The sequence below is a fragment of the Pholis gunnellus genome (genome assembly GCF_910591455.1).
Source record: "Pholis gunnellus genome assembly, chromosome: 1".
NCBI lineage: Eukaryota > Metazoa > Chordata > Actinopteri > Perciformes > Pholidae > Pholis > Pholis gunnellus.
In genome coordinates this window covers 17,390,133-17,416,022 of record NC_136528.1, presented here as the reverse complement: position 1 = coordinate 17,416,022, position 25,890 = coordinate 17,390,133, and the positions used below count along the sequence as shown (strand labels likewise).

Genomic DNA, 25,890 nt, shown 5'->3' with positions numbered 1-25,890 from the left:
TTTCTCACTCACAGACTGAGCTTTGCAGTACTATACCGTGATCTCATCTGGAGATCTGTTTCGTAAAGACTTTTGATTTCCCCTGGCCTTCCAGTTCTGGGTCTGGTTTTGAGCTGCAATATTTTTGTTGTGTAGTGATAAAGTTTAATGTCTGTTTGTTGTTTTTTTTGTTCATTTGTCTTATTCGTACAACCTTTTCACTTATCTTCTGACCACGTATGCCCTTAGCTGATGTTTGAACAGTGACTGTGCTAGTTATTATTTAATTGGAAAGTGGATAATACTAAAAGAACAAAAATGATACGTATTAACATTCGGAGCCTTGTACCAAAAATATGTGTTTATAGAGTATATAGAGCCGACAGATGCACTCGAGGCGTTTGTGTATATGTGGGCTTCTCAATGAATAATACCTCATGTTGATCCAAAATACTTTCAGTATCGTTTAGTTGAAGTAATTCTTTGTGAGGATAAATAATTGTCTATTGGAAATGTATGAAAACCCCCAGTAATTACCATTATTAATTGGGAAAGCCTCCAAATTAATATGGGATGTTCAACATGCTTGGGATTTATTTTACTCCCAATAAGTTATGTATTTGACAAGCATGCACCCTGGAAACTAGCGGTCTCTGAGCCAATTACCGGTGTATAAAATGCAGCCGTGTTGCAGCACTGCTCTCCTTTACGTCAGCCTACAGCACAGCTCTTCACTGCATAAGCGAGTGAAAAATGGTGAAAGTGCCCAACTTTAACTCTCTCTTTTTAAATGGTAAAGAGTAGCCGTGTACAAAACATTCAGGTACCAGCTTCTCATATTTAGAAACTGGCAAGCTTTATGTCTTTGAGATTGTTTTTATTGTAGAAACAAAAAAGTAAAGGTTACATAAATCGAGATTGCCCGTAGCATTTGCCTATATCGTCTATACCACAAGTCAGCTCTGGGTAAGAACCTCCACTCTGTAAAACCATCTGTCTGTGAGTCACACAGATAATATATTATAATTATGGAACGATCAGTAATGAACTTAAAGACAAAGTAAGTTAGATAAAGACAGAATGAAATCCTCTCTCTTCCTTCATTGGCTAAATGAGACTTCTTGAAGCAAATACCGAACAAGACAAGCAGATACCAAATGCTTCTCTGTATAGTAAGAGACCGGTTAGTAAATTCAGACACATATAAGTGAGCTAAGCTGTCTAATGTGTTGTGTTGCCAGGCAATGGGTTGAGGCGCCTTCAAATTGAGGTATGCTGTGTTCTATCTAAGCTGCTAGTTAATGGGTTGAGACATATAGTAAAGTGCTGGCTAAATGCCCACTATTTCCACCCCATGATGAAAAAAACCATTAGGGAAAATGCCATTCTGTTAAGAGAAGATGCAACACAGCAATTACCTGCAGAGCTGACGTACAGAGATGGACAAACACACATGTATCCTAACACAGGAGAACAATGTTGGAGGTAAAGGGAGAGGTCTCCCATGTTCTCATGGTCACATTAAGGATTACGTAAGCCAGCTGTTTCAGAAACCTTTCCCAAACTACAGTATAGGGATGCTAGGATTTCTGCAGATACAGTATGCTGATGGGTTTGTTTAAGAATAACTATCTTATGTCACTTTCACATTTCCGGTAATATTTCCTCAGCTGCTGCCTGGTTTAATGCTGAGTTGGAATCGGACACGTCCTCAGAAGTTGAATTTTTTAAAATGTTGTATTCCTCCATGTTGTTTCTTAGAGTTCCTGAGACAAATTCATTAATATACCGAGACGGTCTTTCTCTTTTTCTCTCTCAGGTGGTCTGTTCTCGTCTTGCTCTCTTTTTGTATGCTTTTCATTTTTGTTCATCGATTTGTAGGTTTTTGTGATTCTGACCAAGCCACCACAACACTGAAAGACATTTGCTTCTCCTACTCTTTTACATGCCCCCGCTGACCATTCACACACACACACACACACACCTACACACACACACACACACACACACACACACACAACAGCCCTTCACTCTTTAATAGTCTTGTTGCTCCTCAGTCCTGCTTTATGCTTGTTGCTTACTAGCAAACGATTTTTTGTCTTTTTGCAAAAGAAAAACCTTGTCTTAGACAACACTTTAATGATATGGAAAGAATTGAAAAGAGAAAATAATCACAGCAAAGCACAAAAAAAAAACAGACAACAAAGTTGCTGATTCAGGACATCACACAACTGCAAGCAAGTGTACAGCACGTCTATAAAAGCTTTTACATTTAAAAAGTACAGTGGCGACTTACTGCACACCGCCAGCACCCACGAGTATTACTTCCTGCCATTAAAAATGGTATTGGGTACAGGAAGAAATTAGTTTTTATATTGGCTCAGTCTCCTCTCAGTCCCTCCATCTTCCACTGAAGGGAAAGAGCTAGTGGTCAGAGTGGAGACAGAGTGTTGTTTCTCTAATACCCTACTTTAACTTGACACTCATGACCCCCGGAGCTGGTTGGAAAATGCTAATGATTTGTGATTGAAGTTGCACATTCAAAAAGGAGCAGCTCTTCATTTGCACAATGCCTTTCACATACGGGATTCTCATGCAAGATGGCTTCTTGTGTATTTATTTACGCAACCTAACCAAGCACGTAATGAAGAGTTGTTTTTGAAGGTGTTTTTCTCTATTCCAGACACAGTCAACAAAGGCTTTATACTATTCACCAGTTTGAAAATCTAATGCCAGATAACAGATTTGTGATCTGTGTACCAGCAGGCTTTGGGAAAGCTTAAATAAATCAAACATGGCCCACAGAGTGGCAGTTTATTACATAGGGAAGTAAATTCAGTTAAATGAGTTGGCTTTCACCGTGTGTTAATGATGGACGCATGGACAGTAGTAACCACTGCACAGTTATGATCAGAAAATGGTCTGAAAACAATATTGTATGTCTTCTCCAAACTGCTAAATGTACCCAGGTTCTCCGTTCCTGCAGCATGAGGCCGACTTATTTCAGATCTGTTTAGGCGAGTCAGAAGAATGACGATGTGAACTAAAGTTCATAGCATTAAAAAGGCCTTTGATCAGCCAGTGTCCTTGGAGCAAACACAACCTCTTCAGACATTTTATCATTCAGGAGGCGGTTACAACTCACAAATGCAGGCTTGTCTGTTTCGATTGCTCAGCTGTGCATTAACCCAAAGACAGCTACAGTATGTCATCGCACATTTCTTTGGTGGTAACTTTGTATTAATACTGATGTACTGATACAGACACCAGGCCGAAACGGGCTCCAATCTGGAACGGGTATCGCTGACAACAGGGTCGATCTATTCAATTTAATGCCATCTTTATATGCTAGATGCATTATATATTGGAATTCTGATTCCTGGTTAAGTTTTGACTAATTTGTTGATGCATTAACAAGGTTTACACACAAATTGGAATTCCAGTTAATTATGATGATTTTTTACCAAGTTGCTGGTAACCGTAATAATAAATAACAATGAAGTACATTTATATCTATGTGTTTATTTGTTACATTTTGTTCTACAAAGTTAGGAAAGCATTTAAATCAAGCCTGACGTTGCCTTACACACAAAAGCATGATTGCAGTCCCTTCAACACACTGAGGCACACACCTTATTAATCAAACACAGGTATCGGATTGATACCCAAAGCCCAGCAATTAGCATCGCTTGCATCCCTTTAAATTACACTATCACTACACTGTTTGGCTTGTTTTATACACAAATGTAATGCATTACAGAGATGTTCAATCGCAAAATGTTTGACAGAGTCAAAGCTAAACATGGCAGCTAAATGTGGTGGTTATGTAAGAGGAGGATGTAAAAGGTTTGTTTAATCATGAATGTTTGCTAACAGTGACTGATCTCTATTTTGAGTTACGATGCAGTATGACAGCTGCAAAAAGGATTTCAGTGTTCAGCAGAAGTCAAAATCTTGCATCAATCTCTGTATATATCAAATGTAAGTGACTAGCTGAATTATGGAATCGGGCGTCAGAACTGTGGTTACACCAGTCACTGGTACAGTCATGAGACAAGACACTGCACATACTGTACGTGTCAAATGCTACGCTCCTCCAGGTCAGAACCCGTGGCACGTCTGAGCATCCTCTTTTTCATAGACTAAATATATATATATATATATATAAGGATAATACACATGCATACACAGAAGATAGTCCTTCGACTATCACCATAGAGCAGTGAATGTGAATCTATGTCATAGCTGTATTAGTGTTATCGTCTGCCCATGTGTTGAGCTCTGCATCAACAAGCAATATCACAATACATAATTTAGCATTTGCTAGAGAGGAAAGAAAAAAAAGCCAGGAGAGGAGAGGAGAGAAGAGAAGCATGAAATCAGATCACTAATCTTATGATGTAAGGATTCACCAGAAGTAGGTTAGCAAAATGACAGTCTTGCCAACTGTATGAGTATCCTGGTGCTGCAGAGGCCATATTGCAGAGAAACATCACTGTCACAGTCACCTTCCATGATAGGAGAACTGTCCTCTTGTTCAAATAAAGAGGAATAGGTGAGATGTGATCCACTTCTTTTGTTGAAAATTTAAATCAGTTAAGTAATACACTTAATTAAGCACAATAATGCAATCTCATGATTGAATTACCTCCATAATCACTTCACTTAGGAATATTAGAAGCAAACTTAAATTTGAGTTATAACCATCGTCCAAGGTAGCAGAGCTCTCCCTCCTGGCTATCATCCTGTGTGCTGCCACAGTTACTTTTCTTTTACAAACAAGACGTTTTACCATTCAAAGCTGTACTTGCTCTTTCAAAAAGGGTTGCTTTGAGGCCATTATATGTTAATATGCATATTAATCAAGTCAGCACACATTCAATTACATTTTCTTAGATACACCTGAAAAGAAGCTTGATTTGTTGCTTGTCACTTTTGGGAATTAATGTCACTGAACGAATGTGTGTAGAGTCAGTAAATCACTGACAAGTTGGCTGTGAGGAGAGCAGGGAACAGAAGAGAAGATGAAAATATATGACCTTGTCACTTTGGGACAACACAAGATAGATAGCATCTCCCTATTGAATGCCCACTGTAACATCCACGGCATCTTATATTACTTTGGTAATGCTATCAATTACAAACCAGGCAATACCCTCAATTTCTAAAGATGTGGAGCTGTATATTTGTTAACAACGATTACTGATGCTGTTACGCGTGGGCCCTGGAGATGTAGGCTGGCAAGATAACCATGACAGAACATGTCAGGGGCATAACTATCACACCACGTCCACATATAGCATCCTTGATGGAAACTTCTACGTTCCTGTAAAGGCGCGAGATCGTCGGAAGGAAGATTAAACAGTTTGAACCGAGCTAAATGGAAGTTATCGGTCATGCAGTGGAATGAAAGACAAGAGGCGACAGCATCTTCTGTCACCAGAACTACGGATACGACAGACATGATTACAGACTTATGAGATGAGAAGAAAATGAAATGTTTCACTTTACTGTGACTGTTAAAGCAGAGGGAGTGGCTGCAGCAGTCTAAAAGAAGATGTTTAGGTATAATTTAGAAAGGGTGTCATTCAATAGTTTGTCCAGCAGATCACCGACTCTCAACACTGTGGCAAGCAGCGCAGAATGAGAGACAAGAAGCTGGCGTCAGGAAATGTAACAGCCACCTCGCTAATAGCGAGGTAACTAAGCAGCTACAGTTAACAGTTAAGTCAGTACTGTAGCCGATTGAAGGGTAGGCAGCATCAGAACATCTCTCCCCATTCATTCTGCGGCTCAGCAGACAGCCGTGCGGTGGCGGTGTTTCGAGTCTGCTGAGGTTTGACTTCACGCTCATTTACTCACCATTGACGACCATTGTGTCACTCATGCTTATCATACCCGTATGCTACATTAGCTCACCACGTAGCTACTTACATACCTTCTCAGTTGAGTTGAAGATCAAGTGTGAGCGTGTTTTAGCCCGTTCTGTAGAGGCGTTATAGAATGAATAGAAGTGTAACGTTAACTTATCATTTATTCAACTAGGCTGGGGCGGTATTAAGGTTTTACAGTGAACCAGGGTTTTAAGAAATCCCAAAGATATGATTTTAAATATATTTCTATGGTGCTGTATTAATAAGAAGTTTAGTGCACAGCACATGTCACCAGACGTCGTCCCTCTAGTGTAACAGGCTGCTGAGCTCAGAAAGATGGAGCCTCACTGCTTTTTTATACATCAACAGGGAAAAATTAACATGTTTTAATAAGCAAGAAGCAACTGATTGGAGTACAATCCATTGAAATAATGGTGTGGAACAAAGGTACAAAGGTGATTTAAGTGGCTTTGAACGTGGCATGTGTTGGTGCCAGAAGGGCTGGTTTGAATATAATTTTTTTTAATCTGATAACTTGGATTTTTATGAACAACCGTCGCTAGGTTTTACAGAAAATGGTCAGAAAAAAAGAGAGAATATCCAGTGAGTCAGTTCTCTCAGTGTCCAACATAATTAGCAGATAACAGCAAGATCAATGGCGGTCTATGTTCCAAGCGTTGTATGGACCTGCCGGATGTATAATTGTATATGATTCATGTACCAGTGATTATTTCTTTGATTGTGTCACCGGTGATAAGGATTTCCCACAGCTATCATGAGCGACATCATGGCTAGCGATGCATGTGTTTTCACGTCACTGGTGTTTGGATATGTTGAACTTTAATCGTCCGGGAGAAGACGGTAACAGAGGTCAATCTCAATGATATCGTTGCTGCTCAGAAGAGTAGGGAGGAGGAGAAAATGCTGCACATGAACGTTGACAGTTGTTCTCTGAGTAATAGTGCAGCTGGCCAGATGGCTTTGAGTCCTGCCATGTTGTAATATGTTGGTGGAGTGGAAGAAAGAAGAGGAAAAAAGATTTGGTCGACAAGGCCAGAGTCAACGGTTTTGTTCTGCGAGCCTTTGCAGTCAGCGGACCCTCTGACTTATGTCAATGCTGGTATGTCTTGCGTTGCCTGCATTATGAAGCATGCTCATGAACTATTAAGAATGTGAGCCATGTGGACAAACCTGTTATGTCTCCCAGTGCTGCTTCATCACCTTGGCCCAGACGTGACAGGTTTCAAAGGACGGTGATGCTGATTTACATCATCGTAGATAATGAATGATTTAGGAGGTGACTGTGAAGATCTCTGTGAGGGATTTTCACACAAAACCATGACAGCAATGTGGCTTTCATGTAAAAGGATGACTATCGCTACTAGCTTTGATGAGGTAATTGTTGGGTACTCTGATTTAAAGGGTTCAGGGTCGTTTTCCACACACAGTGCGTTTTGATTTAATATTGTCACTTTTTGGTTTCACAGTATTTTTGAGGTGCTGTTTACTTTGGGTTCATTAATCCTGATAGGTTTAGGTTTATGGGGCGGGACATTAGGTTTAAGAGGAGAGAAGAATTGGCATGCAACAAAAGGTTCCAGGCCAACACAAAAGACTTTGCTGACTTTGTAAAATGCATTTCTTCCGGATACACTGGAGACTCGTGGCAATGACAAATTAACAAATGTTTTGATTGAGAGAACAGACGTTACAGCTGCTTTTTGAAGAGAATTACCAGTAAAGTTTCTCACATTTGCAACATAATTTAATCTCAAGTAGCAGTCATGGAGACATTATATATAAAGCAAATTATTACAATTACTTTTACTCTGGCACGTCTTCCTTTAAGTAAATTACAGGATTGCACCACTAAGACAATATTTTACTGTACCATGTAATTCACAATTTTCAATTGGCAGGAAAGATGACTAATCGCAGTCATCATAAACAGTGATTACTAATAGTATCCAATACGGCTTAACAAAACTTTTTATGCAGTGCTTCAATAAAAAAAAAAACACAGCAGATCATACATTTTGCATGACATTCTAGATTAGATGAATTAATCAATGGTTTCCACATTCAACCATAAATAATACTCTGATTAAAATATCAGTCATGTTGACAGAGCAGACTGTGGAAATAGAAAATACCCTGCTGAGCTGGAATTTGAGAGATTGATTCCCTTTTGAGGCAGCATGTAACTGATGCACAAATCAGCTTCTGTTATACACCAGTAAATGCAGTATCTTTGGAATCTCCATTCATCTTATAAAACTAGTTCTGTCACTCGTCTTTTTCCAACATGAAAAAGCAGAGCCGAGTTGTTGAGGCGATCTGGAAGCTTTTAACATCAGAACCAGATACACTTTCTCACCGGCGCAAAACATGTTCCTGAATTCTTCTTGGTGTCTGAAGCACTGAGGCGATTCAATATGCAGAGGTAATGTTAAATAATAATCAATCATATTTGCTGGTTTAGTAATGTTCAAAATGAAAAAAAGGTCTGAAAAGACAGCCACAACTTAGCGTAATGTAATAGTTACTTTGACTCATATGGTGTGATGAGTGTTTTTTTTTTCTTCCTTCTAACTACTTTTTTCTTTGAACTAGCTTCATGTTATCGGTCACGTCATTCTGCTTCACAAAAGGTTATTACCATTATTATTAATAACAATTACATACAAAATGTAAACATCTTAAAGTTTCTTATACTTAAGAATATGTTTACATACATTGTTGATCTTGCATACCCCAAAACTGAAAACTGCAATGGCTGATAAATAATGGCTGTATGAGGGGCTATAAGCCGCAGAAACAACTCGATAAAATAAAAGTTGTGCAGTGAGGCTGGTGCACTGGCGTTATGTTGTTAGCCAGCTGCTCCTGGTGGCCTTCCACTTGATGAGCTTCGGTAATACACATGTATTTCTAATGTGTGTGTGTGTGGTATTCCACTGATGTTAGGATAGGCAACACATTGGTTCATAAGAAAGCTTTAATATTTTATCATATGATATTACATTACATCATATAGATAATTATATTATATGATAGTCATTCATAATACGGAATATGTGTTTAATAGAATAATTCGTAATTTGTTTCCGTGGCTCATAGGGTCTGTGAGATAATGTATATTTAACTAAATTAGAGTTTTGATGTATTATTATATTATCAAGACATGTATAATATGTTAAAGTATGAATATATAAATCACAAACTCATAAATACGATAATTGGATAAAGCAAATTAGGTAATTACAGCTTCAATATAACATTATACTATGACAATTATATATATGTTATATATATATATAATATACATGTGAATCTAATGAGGGATATACTTTCTACATATAAATTAGGTGATTAGGCTACACCGTTAGTGGATGAATAGAGTACAACAGAGGCAGGCTGGTTGGCCGGCTGAGTCGCCATTGAATGCCGATCTACAAGCAATTATCCTTTTCCAATTTTCTGACCATAATTCTCAGGTTAAAGATCTATCCTTTAATTAGGCACGGCTTCCAATCAAAGGCACATTATTGCAGACAGAAACGGGGACAAAGTGGATCGATCAGACAGACAGACAACTGCCAGCTGACTTATCCGATACGTTAAAAGAGAATTTCTCCAAAGCCCCCTTATTAAGACTTCAGACTGAGAAAAGGTTCAGAACATGAACCGTCTGACCTAAGTAGAGAGTAGACAAAACAAAACGATTAGCAGAAAGGAAGCGAGAGGATGAGGAGGGAGTGGTTGGAGCAGTCGACTGAATGAGATGAAAAAAAAGGTAAATGGGCAGGAGAGGGAGGGAGTAGTTAAGAGAGCGATTGAGAAATAGAAATCACACTTCAGAACAGAGAGACAGAGCAAGGGGAAGGAGGAGAAAAAGGACAACAGCTAAAAAGGATGAGGCAGTGAGTGAAAGAACCAGAGAGAGGAGAGGAGCAGGGGAGAACATTATACCAGATCTGAGTGGAGGAAGTCATTTAGTTAAATTTAGCCATCATTTAGAAAGCTCTTCATGCCCCCTAAAAAGCTCCATGCCAGCAGGCTACTGTATGCCACAAAATGCCTGCTAAAATCAAAATGAGGAGAGTAGAGAGGAGGAGAAGAGAAAAGAGGAGCAGGCTTGCTATGTGACACCTCTCTCTGTTCTCTGTCTTAGTCAGTGCAGTGACGTCAGCTTTTTAACAGCATTGGTGTCAAATCTGGCCTTCCTCCTGTTTCTAGCACCAGGAAGAAAGCCTGAAAGAGACTATTAGAATGAGATTTTTCATGTATATTTATGACACATTTATCCTTTTTGATTACTGTAGTGCATCCTTCAGAGGGTGGACACAATATCAAGGACATCTGTGTAATTCAATGCTACCTTTATGAAGCTTAAACTGGTCCATTCTTCTCCCAAATACCCTTTTGCTTTGCATGCTCGCGACTCTGCAGTCACACTTACAGAAGAAAGGGGCGTTATCAGAGCCCCACACTGGAAATGAAGGTTCTCTGTATGACAGGCAAGCCTTAATATAACAGAATACAACTATTTGCGATATAGTGAAGTAATGAATAAAGTCGCTCTCCCTCTGGGTGTGTTGTAATCCGAGCTTCTCCGCTCTTAGGTTTAATAGCCGGGCCGTTTAGCGTGTGCTCCACTGGCTAGCTTACGGACGCCACAATGAAATGCGTTCATACGGCAATAAAAGTCTAAACTCCGTCCTGACAGACGTCACCCTCAAGTTACCACTCAGGTAAACGCTGTTAGCGCTGTTAGCACTGTTAGCTGCGAGATGTCGGATCAGCCGTCGCCTTGTTGAGAGCTGTGTGAAAGCATTAGATATGCTCTAAATTTCCAATTTAGCACCTTTAAACAGCAACTACAGTGAATACGAGAGCGAAAGAACTTAACCAAGAGCCTGGGAATATATTCCAGCTCGAGTTTCCTCTGCTGCAAAAAGCCACCAGATCCTGGTAGTATTTTGTGTAAACCTGTAAATGAGGAGGAAGTCAGGAAGAGAAGTTTTCTTCTCATGCGTCCTGCTATTCACTCCTCTCACGTATGCTCACTCATGATGTCCTTGCTGTCATTGTTTGGGGCTGTTAATCCTGGTATCAGCTGTTCTCATCAATCCAATAGCACAGTGACACATCTACATTGTTAGCCTATCATCTTGCTGCTGCCTCCTTTTTAAATAAGATTCTCTTTCTGCCTTAGGGTTAGGATTAGTAGTACATTCATGCTGCTGCGTCCTTCCACCTCCCCATCGATGCCCATTCATCGCAGTCAGTCTCAGCAGAATCATCCTTAACCACCACCAGTGTCTGGACTCCATGGGGCTTGCTGCTGCACAGGGCAGACACCCCGTGATTACAAAAACTTTATCACACAACATCTGTTACAGTAAACAATTATCTTCTCTTCAAAAACGTTTCTTTCCTGAGTGGCAATTTGGTTATGATGCCTGTGAAAATGTCTTGCCATATGTGTCATGTTGCCTGAGGTGGCGTGCGTAACAAGCCAACAAACTATAGCCCTGTCAACGACGCATTCGTTGTTTTAATAACTCACGGCAAAAATAACGCCACACCGATGACTTCAGGGAGGCAGGAGGGTTTCAAGTTCTGTTGTTTGTCATCTCCGTATCTGGCAGTAGGCACGGTGTCTCCAGAAGTGCAGCTACAGGCTACTGGGAAGCTACGCTTGTGTCGTCTTGGAAGTGTTTTTTCACAGTGTGTAATGCCCAGAGACAGCAGCTTCAAAACGACGCTGTTTAGGGGGAGAGGGCACACAAACGTGACTTTGAGGTCGACTACACTCACACACTCAGTGAGGAGTCCACATGAGACGAAACAGCACTTGTAGACTCAACAATTGTGCATTTTAAATAAGACGACAACATGGAAAGGACTTGTAACTTGGTCCGAGGAATCCACGTCTGGTGGTCGGGGTGGCGACCATACCAACAGCAGGACCTTGATACCAGACAGCTACTGTTACTGTTAGAGCAAGCAGAAACCTCCATGTTCTGAAAGTGCCTATACTTGCATTCTCTCTACTGCCCATCAGGGGGAGACTCTTCTTATTGCAAAAAGAGGTCAGATTGTATGGAAGTCTATGAGAAAATGACCCTAATTCTAGCGTGATATATTACCTCAGTGAACAAGGTGAATATGAGTTTATGGTCTCAATTGCTAGTTTCAATTCTTCTTCAATACAGCATGATGTTCATTTTGTACATTATGGTTCAATTTCGAGTAAAATAGACATTAAAGCAGGGTAAGCTTTAGGGCGTGGCTACCTTGTGATTGACAGGTTGCTGCCGCTACCAGAGCCGTACGGCGTCTCTACGTCACTCCTCTGCAGTTCAAATATGGTCACTTCCGTTCAGTGGTTGCAAAAAAAGAAGATGGCTACAGCCAAAATCAAAGATGCCGATGGCCAAAATGCCGAACTCGAGGCTTCAAAACCGCATGCCATAAACCAATGGGGGACATCACGACGACTACATCCACTTCATATATACAGTCCATGGTTGGTTTACATATGCATTATGTCACTCCAACATAACGGCTTGCTTGCTAGGTAGAAAATACCTGACTGAAAAAAAGTTTTTTTTGTTTTAATATATTTGTGCACTATTCGTGTCAAACCTTCATGTTTCATGTCCTCTTAAATGTTGCTTTGCTAGTGAGTTACTTTAAGTTTTAAGTCCATTTGTCGTGAGCTTGGTAGAGTTAGTCAGCATAAAAAGTCTGAAGTTCTCTTCTTCATTAGAGTTGATAACTCTACACTTGGCATTGATCACTATCCTGTTGGATCATCATATTAGATTTATTGTTATAAATAAGCCGTGTGTGTTCATATCTTATCATCTTCCTTCTTTAAACTCTGCCTTGATGTGCCATCCTGTTTCCCTATGGGTGTCGGTGCATCCAGGGTACGTAACTGTGCTGTAAGCTGCTTTGGCACTAGCAGCATGCAGTGCCGTACTGCTGCAGCTAAAGCTAAGTCTTGGAGAGATAATGGCTTATTGTCTGCTTCCCCTCGACCATCAACAGATTAGAGGCGTGTAGACATGAAGGCTCTCCCTTTCTCTTTAGTTCTCTACTTCTCCTCACGGTTTTTTCCCTCTCACCTCTCTTTCTCTACTCCTCTTATCTAATTCTTCTTCTCTGTAAGCCGACACACTCTCTCCCTCTTTCACCCACCCCACACCACATATAATTTTTTAACATGTTCTCTCTATTTTCAGACATCATCTTCGTTCTCTTCGCTGCCAGAAAACACAAGAAAACTGCAGCGTCAGCCAAGGCCCTCCCCACCACCACAACCAGACACTCGCCCTACCTCGCTCTTTCTCCCTGTGTCTCTCTTTCTGTGATAGCGACCAGAAAGCTGTTTATAATACCAACAGTGGCTGATGTGGCCATTTGACATTTAGACAAACGATCTACGGAAACGGCCGTGGAAAGAGAGGGGCAAACGAGAGTAGAAAGGCATAAAGAATGAAACAGTGGACAAAAACAAGAAAGAAGGGGTAAAGATAGCGAAGACGAGGTGCAGAATTGTGAAAAGGATGGAGGATGAGACAGTCAGAGATACTGAGAGAGAAAGAGAGGAGAAACTGAGAGGAATGTTGGCAGGGAAGCAAGAGAGCAGCACAGGAAGAGGATAGAATGGAGCGAGAAAATGCTGGTGAGAAGAAGTGGAGAATGAAGAGACAGAGGAGAAGAAATAGATAGAGGGCAGATGAGACTGTGACAGGAGAGTTATTTCAGTGGTCATATAGACATCTCAATGAAAATGCCAACAACCTAATCAAAGGACTCGAAAGGGCAGAGAGAGAGGAGAAAGAGACGCCGAACAAAATCAAGGAGGAGAATGAGAAGGAGTGAGGTGGAGGAAGTCGATGAGAGAGGAAGGACAGAAAAGGACAGAGGGAGAGAAAGATGGAGTGTTGGAGGAAGAGAGGGAGGTCAGACAGTGAGGGGATATATGGTGATAAGAAGGAGGGCAGTTAAAGGGGGAGAGGGGGAAGGAAGGGAATAGAATTGAGAAAAATGAGTTGCATGGAGGAAAAGAAGGAGAAGGGGTTCGATACATAAACCGTAGAAAGAAGAATCAAGAGTCGTGGATGAAAAGAGGGCAGAAGACATGATTGGAGAGAAAAGGGGCAGAGATGAGATAAGGGATGAGTGGAGCGCGAAGGAAAGAAGAGAGAGAGCTTGCTTTTTTAAATTCAAGAAGCACTACTTGAAACTCCTCATAGAAGCAGCTTATTGTCTAATGTGCTGAAGATGTGCTGAAGGGCCCCAATACTGTCTCGCTGGCAGAATTAGAACAAATTTGAGTCAAGAATATTGTAAAAAAAAAAAAAGAACTGCAGGACTTAAGACAGGTGGGCAGGCAGACAGGGAGACAGACAGAGAGCTGTGCTATTTGGCCATCATTTGTCAGACAGAAGTAAGCAATTGCTGTTGTTCAGATTTAATGGCCTGTAAAGGACACTGCAACATCAATTTTCATACAGCTGAGAGTGTGTGTTTGTGTGTGTGATAGAAAGAAAAAGAGCGAGAATGTGTGTGTGTGTGCGTGTGTGTGTGTGTGTGTGTGTGTGTGTGTGTGTGTGTGTGTGTGTGTGTGTGTGTGTGTGTGTGTGTGTGTGTGTGTGTGTGTGTGTGTAGCTGATATTGCTACACTAGAGTCTTGGAGCCTTTTACAACCTTTCCTTTATTGTTGCCTTATCACACGGCTTAAGGCCTTCCCTCCTCCTCCTCCTCCTCCTCCTCCTCCCATCTTCCCTGACTCACTCCTACTTCGCCACTCCTCATCATTTCTCTCAGTCTCTCCATCAATCTCTCTTTCTTATCCAGGTGACAGGGCAATACTGCTCAGTTTACACTTAGAGATGTCAGCATGGCATCAAAACCCCAGAGCGTCAGCCTTGGACCATTTTAATCTTCTTTTTTTTTATTCGAATTGATGAATTGTTTCAAATTTTTTTCCATTGCCCCATGTTATTTGATTTAGTTTAATACAATTCAATTTGATTTGATTTAGTTTAATTAGATTCTACTGGATTTCGGTGGATAAAATCCTGCTATATCCCCAAAGGATGGAACAAGGAAGCATTGGTAATAAAGCACATTGTGGTCTTTAATGGAAACAAATAAAAAATAAATTTAACAAGAAACAATTTAACAGCCATTATGTGCTTAGTACGTTTCTTGGCCTTTGGACCCTGGAAACTAATTTTGAACCTTTTTGTAGAGTTTAAACACATTTAAGAGGCCTCCCTCCATCTCTCTCTCTCTCTCCATCTCTCTCCCTCTCCATCTCTCTCCATCTCTCTCTCTCTCCATCTCTCTCCATCTCTCTCTCTCTCTCCTCTCCTTCTTTCCTCTCCTGCTCTGCCATTACGAAGGTACCTTGTAAAAAGCCTTCAACAAATCAGCAATTGCCTCAGTCAGTCACGTAGCCAGCCTGTAACACAACCAATCAGCCAGCAAGTCAGTCAATCAACTTAACAACCAGTCCATCATTTAGTTGGTATATCAAACTGACAGTCAGTCTGTCAGCGAGCCTGCGGGCCAGTTTCTCACCTCCTTCCTCCCTCCCTCCCCTACTGCCTTCCCTGTAGGGCTGTACTGCAGTGGCACAGTGTATCGCGGGACCTTTTCAGCAGCACTCCTATGATGTTGGTTTCCAACAAGCTAACATCTATTAACACCCTCCCGGTTTTTATATCTCCGTCTCTCCCAATCTCTTTTTCAGCCTCCCTTCCTCTGCCTCCTCTGTCTTCCTCGCTTTGTGCACCACGGGACCATTTTTTTTTTTTGCCGTGTCCTTACGATGTAGGTTCAACACTGCTAGCGACCATTACTGATCATTAAAAATGGATAGAATAAGAACGATGCTACTGGAGCAACGATAGCCTGTGGCTAATGCATTTATCAGACGTACGGTCACACATGCTCAGTCCAAAACGCGTAAACACTGATTTACACACAAACATGCCAGCTGACAATGTGGACACGCATCAAAAATCTTCCAAATACCAAACATGCAAGTGCAGAAACACACACAGGGCCCCAACTATAAACAACCCCAAACTGACAGTCACATTTTTGACATGTTTGCACACAGGGCTCTGCCTGACTTCATTTGCACGTACAAAGTTCCACACTTTATGGAAATACAGATTAAATTCCTTTGCATGAACACACTCATACAAGCAAATGCACCCACTCATGCAAACTTGTGTAAACAAGCAAACACTAATACAAATACATAAACAAATTGAAGACTAACAGATTTACTTGCAACACTACATTTATATGACACACAGCTTGTACAGCGTTCGCATGACTGCACGCAGAAAAGCACACACATGATGTCTAGAAACAGTGGCACACACACTTTTTACACATAAAGGGGAACTCAAGCACAAAATAATCCCATCACTACTTCCCCCTAACACACACACTCACACACACACACACACACACAGAGATCTAACACTAACCCTAATCATTGTTCTCTTGAAGGCCAAGACAAACACTCACACTAGCAGACTGTTTAAAGTGATTCATCTTCTGCAGATTTTTCAACTTTCTACAGATAAAGTAGTACAACAACACTAACGCATGTTACAGAGCAGTCAACCCGTTAATGTGAGTGACAGCTGCATTAAAACATTGGACTGCTCAGTGGAGTACACATCATTTGACTAAAAACACAAGGAAAGACCATCAGAGAGAGAGGAACACAAACTACTAAAGAATCTGAACCCTTTGCCAACCTGGAGAGTAATTATTGCTGTGGCTGTATGTATTTCTTTCTGTGTCTCACTGTCTCATTCTCTCCCTAAAAATCACATTAATGGATGAAAGTAGCTTCTGCTGCTGCTGACTCGTTGCTTTGAAATGGAAATGTAACTCATTGGCTCCATATGTAGAGCGCACACACACACACAATCATATTGTACACGAGGCGCACACACACGCACAGCGTAGGTGTGCTGTTAAATTATCTCTCACACACGCACACACACACACACACACACACACACACACACACACACACACACACACACACACACAATGCCCTTAAACCATGGAACTAAGCGAGAGAATAACTGAAATAACACTAATATAACATTAACAGACACATTAGCCCATTAATGTTAGCCCGCTAGCCAGGCATTAGCCTACAGTTTATAGAAAATGCCATGCTAACAGAAAGCAAAAGCGAAAATAATAAAACACAAGAATTACATTAACAGATACATTAGCAGTGGACAGCAGCACCAAACCAACAGATACTCAGGTTTAAAGCTGCAGGGTGGTACAGCAGATAGACATTAGCATTCAAGTGCATACAGGATCTTTATTCACGCTAAAAAATGTCCACACTGCTTAAGTGTCTTTAAGCAAAACACTGAATTCTAACCAGCTTCTACAAGCTGACCCTGCACTCTCATCAAAAAGTGATTTTCCCTACCTGTATCAGTAATTACCTTATTACTGTTATCTGTGTTATTTTTGCTGGCTAGCCCTGGGATACGCCATAGTACGGCACAGTTTTACATTCATACCGGCAATGGCCCTACATCAAAAAAATTCAGCATCCTCATTCATTTCAATAAGACCAATTTGCTGACGCAGTGAGTGCATTGCCAAAAAGGGCTCCAGCTGCTGCAGTACTTATTTACTGTTAGCAAACATGATGGCGTATTTTTGTGGGCAGAGCACAAGTTATTTAAGGCTGGATAGCAAGTTTTGTTGGCTTGTTTGTTATTTTCTCTCAATACAGTCACTCACTCTCCAGAACCACAAGTGTTACTTGATAGTTACCATTAACCAACAGGACATTAGGATATTAGCCGATCCCTACAGCGCCAGCAAACTATCTTGTCCCTTAGAGCAGACGGGAGCTCCAGAGAGGACGGCTGGCTAGTTAGCTTGCTAGCTTGTCCATCTCTAGAGCTGGCTAGTTAGGTAGCTAGTCTCGGTAGCTCCCGCCTGCTCTCCTCCCAGAAAAGTAGTCTCCAAGCAGCAAGGAATGAGGCAGAGGGACTGGAGACCCAGCGCTGCCGCTGGTGGGCTCATTTTCTGTACCATTGTAACGCCAGCGTGAAAGCGTGGTAGAGTCAGCCAGAAAGCTAACTAATTAGCCAGCTATAAATGAGTTCAATTTAATAGCTTAATGCTTCCTATTAGCAACATTTTCTCTCCATCTCTGAGACGCTTTCCCTACAGTGTAACTCGCTAGTGCCTAGAATCACAGTTTATAATCTCAAATGTATGCAATATCAATTATAGCACCCAACAATATAGCAAGATGACATTTTCGATGTATAACTTTAGCCCACTACTTTGAGGTGATTGGTTTTCGCTTCCAGTTCTTCCTTTGTTTGCCTCAAGCTAACACTGTGACGTAATCATGACGTCGGTTGTAAATGGGTCTCAAGACCTGAGTGTCTTACTGAATGTAGCACTTAACAATCGGTGCTGAACATCATCTTACTGAACAGTGCTGTGAGTGAGACAGATTCACTTGCTTGTGTAAGTGCATTTGAACGTCATGAAATTGTTTAGCTTAGATTTTTTTTTTTTAAATGAAACAAACTAGATATGAACCTTTAAACTAAATTAGACTAAACAATTTGAATCAGCAAAGATTTTTGTATTTTCCACCGTAGTTGTAAATCCCTTCCTAAAACGTAGAAAGCGTATCAAACGCAGTATAGTGTCTTCAAACCTTACTTCGGTTTGTATTTCTCTCTTGTAGCAACCGAAGCAACAAGTGCTATGCTTTATTTTGCAGTGGCATTGTCAGCTTTAAAAAGGCCAAACAAATACTGAAGATCTAGACATAAATGAAGGCACGCATGCATATAAGTCTGCCGATCAAGACATGCTGAAGAATACTACATGGAATCTTTCTGTGTTGATAGAGATGTTTGAAACCTTGAATTTGAATGAAATAGACTACACTTCAATTTAATGCAAACATGGTAAATGCACCATTTCTTGAACACACTACGCTACAACCAGAATACATTACATTGCCGTTAACATAGCAAACGGACAGAAAATGATGGAGGTTATGTACTTCACTGGAATTTGTAAAAAATGTACCACAGCTGTTGATGTTTTGAATATTTTTTCTACTTAAATTGGGATATTGGTTGTTAGGGATGTCTTGTAGCCGCAGCGACTGATCTTTCATTACAAACTCCAGTTGAGAGGCTCATTTCATGCTTATTTTTAGAGCTGGCTGGCTGAGTAATCCTGTGTTATGAAATAACCCTCAGCTCCCACCACAGCGAGGCGTCTGCACCACAAGGTACAGAAAAACAGCAACAAACTGCTATGCCAAAGTGACCGCAATAAGAACTCGATACCAGCTAAATTAAAAGTTTTAACCCATGACGTAAATCTTAATTCTTTATGGCCTGCTACAGCACGTAGCTCATCTGGCATCTACGTATTTGCGTATTTGTTTTAATAGCCTATTATAGATTTATTTAGATGAGTTTAGAAGACAAAACTAACAATCAAAATATGAATGTAATGGTCTCTAATAGGTTTAAAGATTGGTTTAAAGATTTCAGCGGAAAAAAACAAAAAACAAGATGGTGGTTCAGAAAAAAAGCCTGACAAATACACGAGACATGGCATTTACTCAGGCATACTAATGGGCGGTAAAACACAATTGGACCCGCTATGCAACAGCACTTTTATGATGTTCATAATTTCAAGCTCTGTCGTGCTATTTCATATGATATACACATGCTCTTGTATTTCGCTTTTTCCTGCTGTCCGCTCTGATTTGAAATGACAGATAGATGTGCAATGCTGCTGCGTGATGCAGTATTTACTGCAAACATGAAATATTTGAGTCCAGTCATTAATATCAACAGCTTTTAGAGGCCTGTTTGCTCGTGCCTTTAGGTCAGCTCGGTGGATTTCCCTCAATATCTGAGGTATAAATTCAGGGCAGACAGGGTTATGATGTCATTACTTAATGCCAGACATTACTAGACGAGCAGCACAAGATGGAAAAGTCATTCCTGATTAATCGCATCTGCTGAAGAATACATTTTCATTTTCTCTTTCACTTTGTCTCCCAGTGCAGAGCAGTGCCTCTCTTTCCTCTCTGTCCCAACATCTCTTTAACACACTTGCTCTGATCTCTGCCTCTATCTCAATCTCTCTCTCTGTCTTCACACAAAGTCTCTGCTCTCTCCCCCTGCATTAGTGTAATGTATGTAGGCCATGGCTCTTTTAAAAGTTCTGTCATTTGAACACTATAAAGATAGATTACTCGCTCATTTTCAAGCCAGCAAGGATGGCTAAAAAATACTTTTTCTTTCCAGCATCATGAGCATAATGACCCGTGCACACTGAACACGTAGAGTGCCTTTTCTTTGATAGTTGACTCTACTTTATGACACTAACTGTAGGAGTTTCACTTCACATGTTCTGCACCTACAGTGTATTCAAATATTCTCTGTGGTAGTTAACTGTATTGAAGTGTGTGTGTTTTCTCTAGTCTCACTGGACGACTAGAAGGACCCTCATCAGTACTCAGTCAGATGTCTCACTCTTTCTGTTGCATGTGCATGTACACACACACACGCACGCACACGCACACACACACGCGCGCACAGGGTTTCATGCTCTTCTCTCAAGCTCAGATTGTTTGAACTGTGAGTAAACTTTGGTGTGACTGAGGGGATTCAATTATTATACAAGCACCTAAAAAGAACATTGACCAAAATGTCTCTCTGTCTGTGCATGTGTGCCTTTTAGTCTGCTTCTCCCACATAGAGGTGAACGTTGTAAGTGCTCCCATGCTTCTCATACATAGGGAGCAGAACATTATTTAAACACACATACAAAGGGAATCCCACACAAATGTGCACGCACAGCTTTATGAATTCAAAGTGAAGCTGCAAACAGATGTATCAACACACCAGCACAAGCACAGAGACGCACACAAATGGGCAGAGGCACACATGTGCTTCTGCATATGCATAAGCACTGTACTCATGAGAATCTCAGAGCACCTGGTGAGCATGTTAACTATTGATCAGAATATATCCTGGAATTATCTGAAGTCCTCCGTTTTGTTTTAGATGGAAAACGTATGTTGAATCCCAGATAAGCTACCCAACAAATTTAGTAACATTTTATTTTAAGTCACCCTATTTAGCTTTTAAAAACAGTATACAAGCATTTAAAAAATGTTTATAACACACTATAAAGGTAGTTATAAGCAGATGTACATAGAGCTAGCTTAGGTGTCAGCATGAGACCGAGAAGTGCAGGACCCCTGTCACATGATAACAGCTGACTTTATATGGGGAGGATATCATCATCATCTCTGACATATACACTCCCTCACATTTTATTATGCTTTCTGAATTTTCACAAATTTCACACTTGTATTATGTCTAATACCCTCAGTTTTATGTACCTACAATGAATTTTAATTGGGCAGATAGCTCTGTTTAATTAGCCATCTTCTCATCCACGGGAACAGTGTGTGTGTGTGTGTGTGTGTGTGCGTGTGTGTGTAAGTGAGTTTGTCAATTTCCCATGTGTGTGATATTAGTATGCCAGGCAGAGGGACAGACAGCCAGTCCCAATATCTTGTTGTTTGGCATTGATTCAATGTCGGCTAATTGTCGCCGTGTGCATGTACGTGCATGTGTGTGCGTTCAGGTTTTAATGTCCCTATAAGGATAAAACATTAAAAATCTTTGGAAACAGAGACATTTTATCATTTAATCATTTAATGACAAAGGGAATGACAACAAGTCACTGAAATGTCCTATGTGTCTGTGAGTGCCTGTTTATGTCTCTACGTGAACAAGCGAGTGTGCTTGAATAATTAAACAAGTGCTTCATGGTCCCAGTGGGGGTCTAAAATTAATTTCAGACATGTTATTCTCAAACGTGTGTGTGTAAGTGTGTGTATGCACGTGAGTGAGTGTGCGAAATTATTTTTGTACAGTCCCCTGTAGAGTGTAGTTAACAATATAGCAATTATACAGTAAAGGCACTGGCTGGGTTTTACGGCAATTGTCAACACAGTTCACGTGTAGACGTGTCTTGGCTGAAACAACCTGTTGATGAATGAGCTTAATATATAGGATTTCTCACAGCACGGTTTGGCAGGTAAATGTATGTGGGGCATTATTGTTACATGGACATCTAATAAGCATGATGGTGTTTCAGGATGAACATGATTTTTTAAATCTATTTGTATGAATGAGCTAATGTTGCTCAATCCAAAATCTTGATTTTTTTTTTGTATTTGATTTGGAATTAGACTCTTTAATTTGTATTGTATTATGTATTAGTATGAATTATTATCATGATGTACTTACTACTAAGTTTTAATTTATAGAAATAATTAATGTGGTGATTATATAAAGAACCTCTAATATGATTGCCAAAACATGAACAGAAAATAAAGAGGCTCACTCAGGGATTGAGAACTTCACCGGCTTAAATAACTCAAATCTGAATAATATAACTTTTTCCTCCATCTTCATGCTACATGGGATGTATATTTTGCACTTTAGTTCATGTCTGAAGATACCAGACTTTTTATTAAATTTTTAAGTGACATTTTCAGACAATCAATAATTAGTTGTGTGTTGGAATTTAAAGTGCGACATCAGATTTAAAAAGCTGGCAACCATCTGGGTTTTGAGGTTTGACGAAATAAATTATTACCACCCTCCGTCTGTCTTTCCAGATGTCAGTCTGCCCTTTAATTTTTTTAATCTGTCTTTTTGTGTGTTTAACTCTTCGATAACTAAAATAGCTGCAGGTATGCCGCTCATCAAAATGTACTAATGTGACACAGAAAAGCTGAGTTTGTGGCCATGGTCAGGGCTTTTGAAGGATGCATTGAAAAAGTATACTAAATGTGACATTTTCTACATTTTCTTAAATTGAAAAGAATAATTTAATAATAAATCTGCATCATACATAGTGGAACTATAAAACTGCTTATGTGTGGCCAAAAAAGAAAATGCAGATTTTAAAGCTGAAAAACAACGGAGGAAACACAGACACAAACAAGTGCACCGATTGGAGTGAAAGATGAAGCGTAGGTGATGAGAAGAAGCAGTCAATCACAAACAGCTTAAACAAGACATCATCATATTCATCAACATGAATTCTCCTATAATCACACTTTTAGTCAGATTCCTTTATTTCCAGGCAGTCTGCATGTATGGCAGGGGAATACAGATAAAGATCACACCACCAAACACACACACACACACACACACACACACAAAATAAATGCACAGTATGTAACACCCAGAGATAGAGCGGTGAAGAACAAAATACTGTTACACACATCAGGAATTTTAACACTGCTAGAAACAATTCTGTTGTGTATCGCAGAGGGGGGGAATCTGACAGTTGTGTGCAAGTGTGTGTGTGAGAGGGAGGGATTGAGAGAGAAATGCAGAGGGACAAGCATTGAGAAAGAGAGGGAGGAGAAGTGCACACAGAGACGCTATTGATAAACAAAGTAACAGAAACGAGGAGAATGTTAACACTCTCTTCTCTATCCATGTTTGACACGAGAAACCTCCTTGGTGACTAAATCCCCACCAACAAAGACCTGCTGGGCCGCTGACACGCAGCATCAATTCCCTGTCATGCCATCAGACTCTCTACAGCCACTGAGACCACCGCTCCTCTGTGTGTGTGTGTGGTGACTCCACAAAAATCATGCTATACAGTGAGTGTGGGATTTCCTCTCTCAATGCCCTCTGGGAGAAATTCCACCTCATCGCCCTCTGTCTGAGTCTGCTCAGTCGTAGACAGTAACACAAATTATTAAGTTAGTTGCAAAGATGTTGCCTCATACCAAACAACATTTGAACTGTTTCTGTTTCCGATGCGGTCCCCATGATGTCTGTCTACACTTGGAGAAACTGCATAAAGTCTGCTTTAAGTGATCTGGGATTTGTTTCGAAGTTGGTTTATTTGTTTTGATAACAATATCTGCCCAACATAGAGGCCCAAAAATGAGCATGCCTACTGTTCCCCAGATGTAATATTGAGTCCAAGTTGGGCACTGCACTCTTTCTCTCACCCGCGCGCACGCACACACACACAATAGGCTACTGTGCGTGCATGTCGGCTAGCTCTCATTCTCTCTACCTCTCGCTATTTCAATCACGCACGCACAAAAGGACACACGGACGCCATCCCCAGAGAGACACGCACGAGCATACATAGACACGCGTACACGTAACTCTCTCTAACACACACTCACACACTCACACTATCGTGGTCCGCAGCAACGAGACGGAACGAATTAACCACCTTTCTTTTCCTCTCACTCTCGTGTGCGCGCTCACACGCAAACAAACCAACCTGCGAATGTTCTGATCCCTTCCAACACATGCGCGCACACACATATATGCAGGCATGCAAGCGCCCGGGCACGCGCCCAAACCGAAAGCCTCCAGAAACTCACCCTTGGACGAGGAGAAATCCCCGAAGAGAAGCCCCAGCAGGAGGAGAAGCGGCAGGTCGCGTCTCAGCCTGCCCGTCTTCTTTACGTTCAGCCTCCTCCCCATCAACAGCATGTCCGGCGCTCCCAAATCCGTCATTTTGCTGTTAAATAAATCCAAGCTGGCTTAATGTTAAAGCCTTCTCCCCACCTTGCCGCTCTGCTTGGTTGAAGGAAGCGGAGGGGGGTAAAAGAGGACGGCCGCCCCCCCTCCTCCTTTTCCTTTCGTTTTTATACAAAAAAAAAAGAAAAAGAATTACACCCAAAGATCAATCACGAATAACCCACACACACATGTCCATGTTAACGTTTGGACAGGATAACCGGTGACGGGTTGTCGGTCTGAGATCGGGCAACACGCTGCTGGTGTGAGCTGTCATAGCAGAGACCGGAGGACCGGAGGAGAGAGACAGAGAGATGAAGAGATTCAGTGAAGGAGACGAGAGAGTTGGTTGGTAGGTCCGCACAGCACAGCGAGCGAGCGACGACTGAGTGAGAGAGAGGGGGAGAGAGAGGGAAAGGGAGGGAGAGAGAGAGAGAGAGAGAGAGAGAGAGAGAAAGCGGCCAACGCAAAGAGCGAGAGAGGTGTTAGTCGAGGAAGTAAAAGAGAAGGAGGAAAAGTGGAAGATAGTGGAGGAGGAGAGAAAGGGGGGGAGGAAAGCGTGAGAAATAAAGAGAGAGTGTCCGAAGAGGGCGGGAGGGAGGGAGGGGAGAGACAGGGAGGAAGGGATGACAGGAAACAAGGATGAGAAAGGGGGATTTCAGGTTGTTTTATTTATTATTTCAGGACGATAGAGGAAAAAAAGAGTAAAGGAAAGAGTGGGAGAGGGAAAAAAAATGAAAGAAAACAGATGAAGAAGAGAGGAGGGAGGAAGGTCAGATTTAAGAAAGGTGAATAAGAGGGAAAAAGAGAGAAGGACTGGAATTTCAGAAAAAGGGAAGGAGAGAAGGAAGCATGAAAAAGAGAAAACTGTAAGGTAAGACCGGGAGAGAGGTGGAGCAAGATGTGATGGATGAAATGAATGAAGGAAGAAAAAAAGGGATTTCAATGAAAGGAGAAAAAGAGATGGAGGGGAAATGGATATAATAGAGGGGATGAAAGAAAGATGGATGGGGGAATTGGAAAAGACTAAGCAATGGAGAGAGGAAAGGGAGGGAGGAGAAAATAGTGACAGAGAGAGGGTGAGAGGAAAGCAGGGGGAGGAGGCCAGAGAGAGCAATGTCAGGAGGGAGAAAGGTTAAAAGAGGGATGGCAGGGGGGATTCAGTACAGACTAAGTTAGGGAAGGAGGAATCGGATGGAAGGAAGGAATGAAAAATAGAGAGCCCTGGAAAGAAAAATGGGGAATAGCAAACGTATAAGAGGGGTGAAAGCAAAGAGGGAAGGCTTAAGGAGAAAGGAAGAGAAGATGGATAAGGAGAGAGAAAATGAATTTTAGTTAAGATAGCAAGAGAGGGAAAGAGGGAAGGGGATGGA

The 25,890-nt window shown here is 41.1% G+C and overlaps 1 protein-coding gene across 1 annotated transcript in view; it reads right to left on the bottom strand.

Annotated features, from left to right (window-relative positions):
- LOC306699065 (CUB and sushi domain-containing protein 1-like) overlaps positions 1-24,514 on the bottom strand; it is a gene marked incomplete at both ends in the record, with an annotated part of 346,947 nt that extends 322,433 nt beyond the window's left edge. Inside the window, one exon of the mRNA XM_079163564.1 lies at positions 24,379-24,514. Within this exon, the coding sequence (XP_079019690.1) occupies positions 24,379-24,514 (136 nt within the window). The remainder of the gene's footprint in view (positions 1-24,378) is intronic.
- Positions 24,515-25,890: the final 1,376 nt, after the last annotated feature.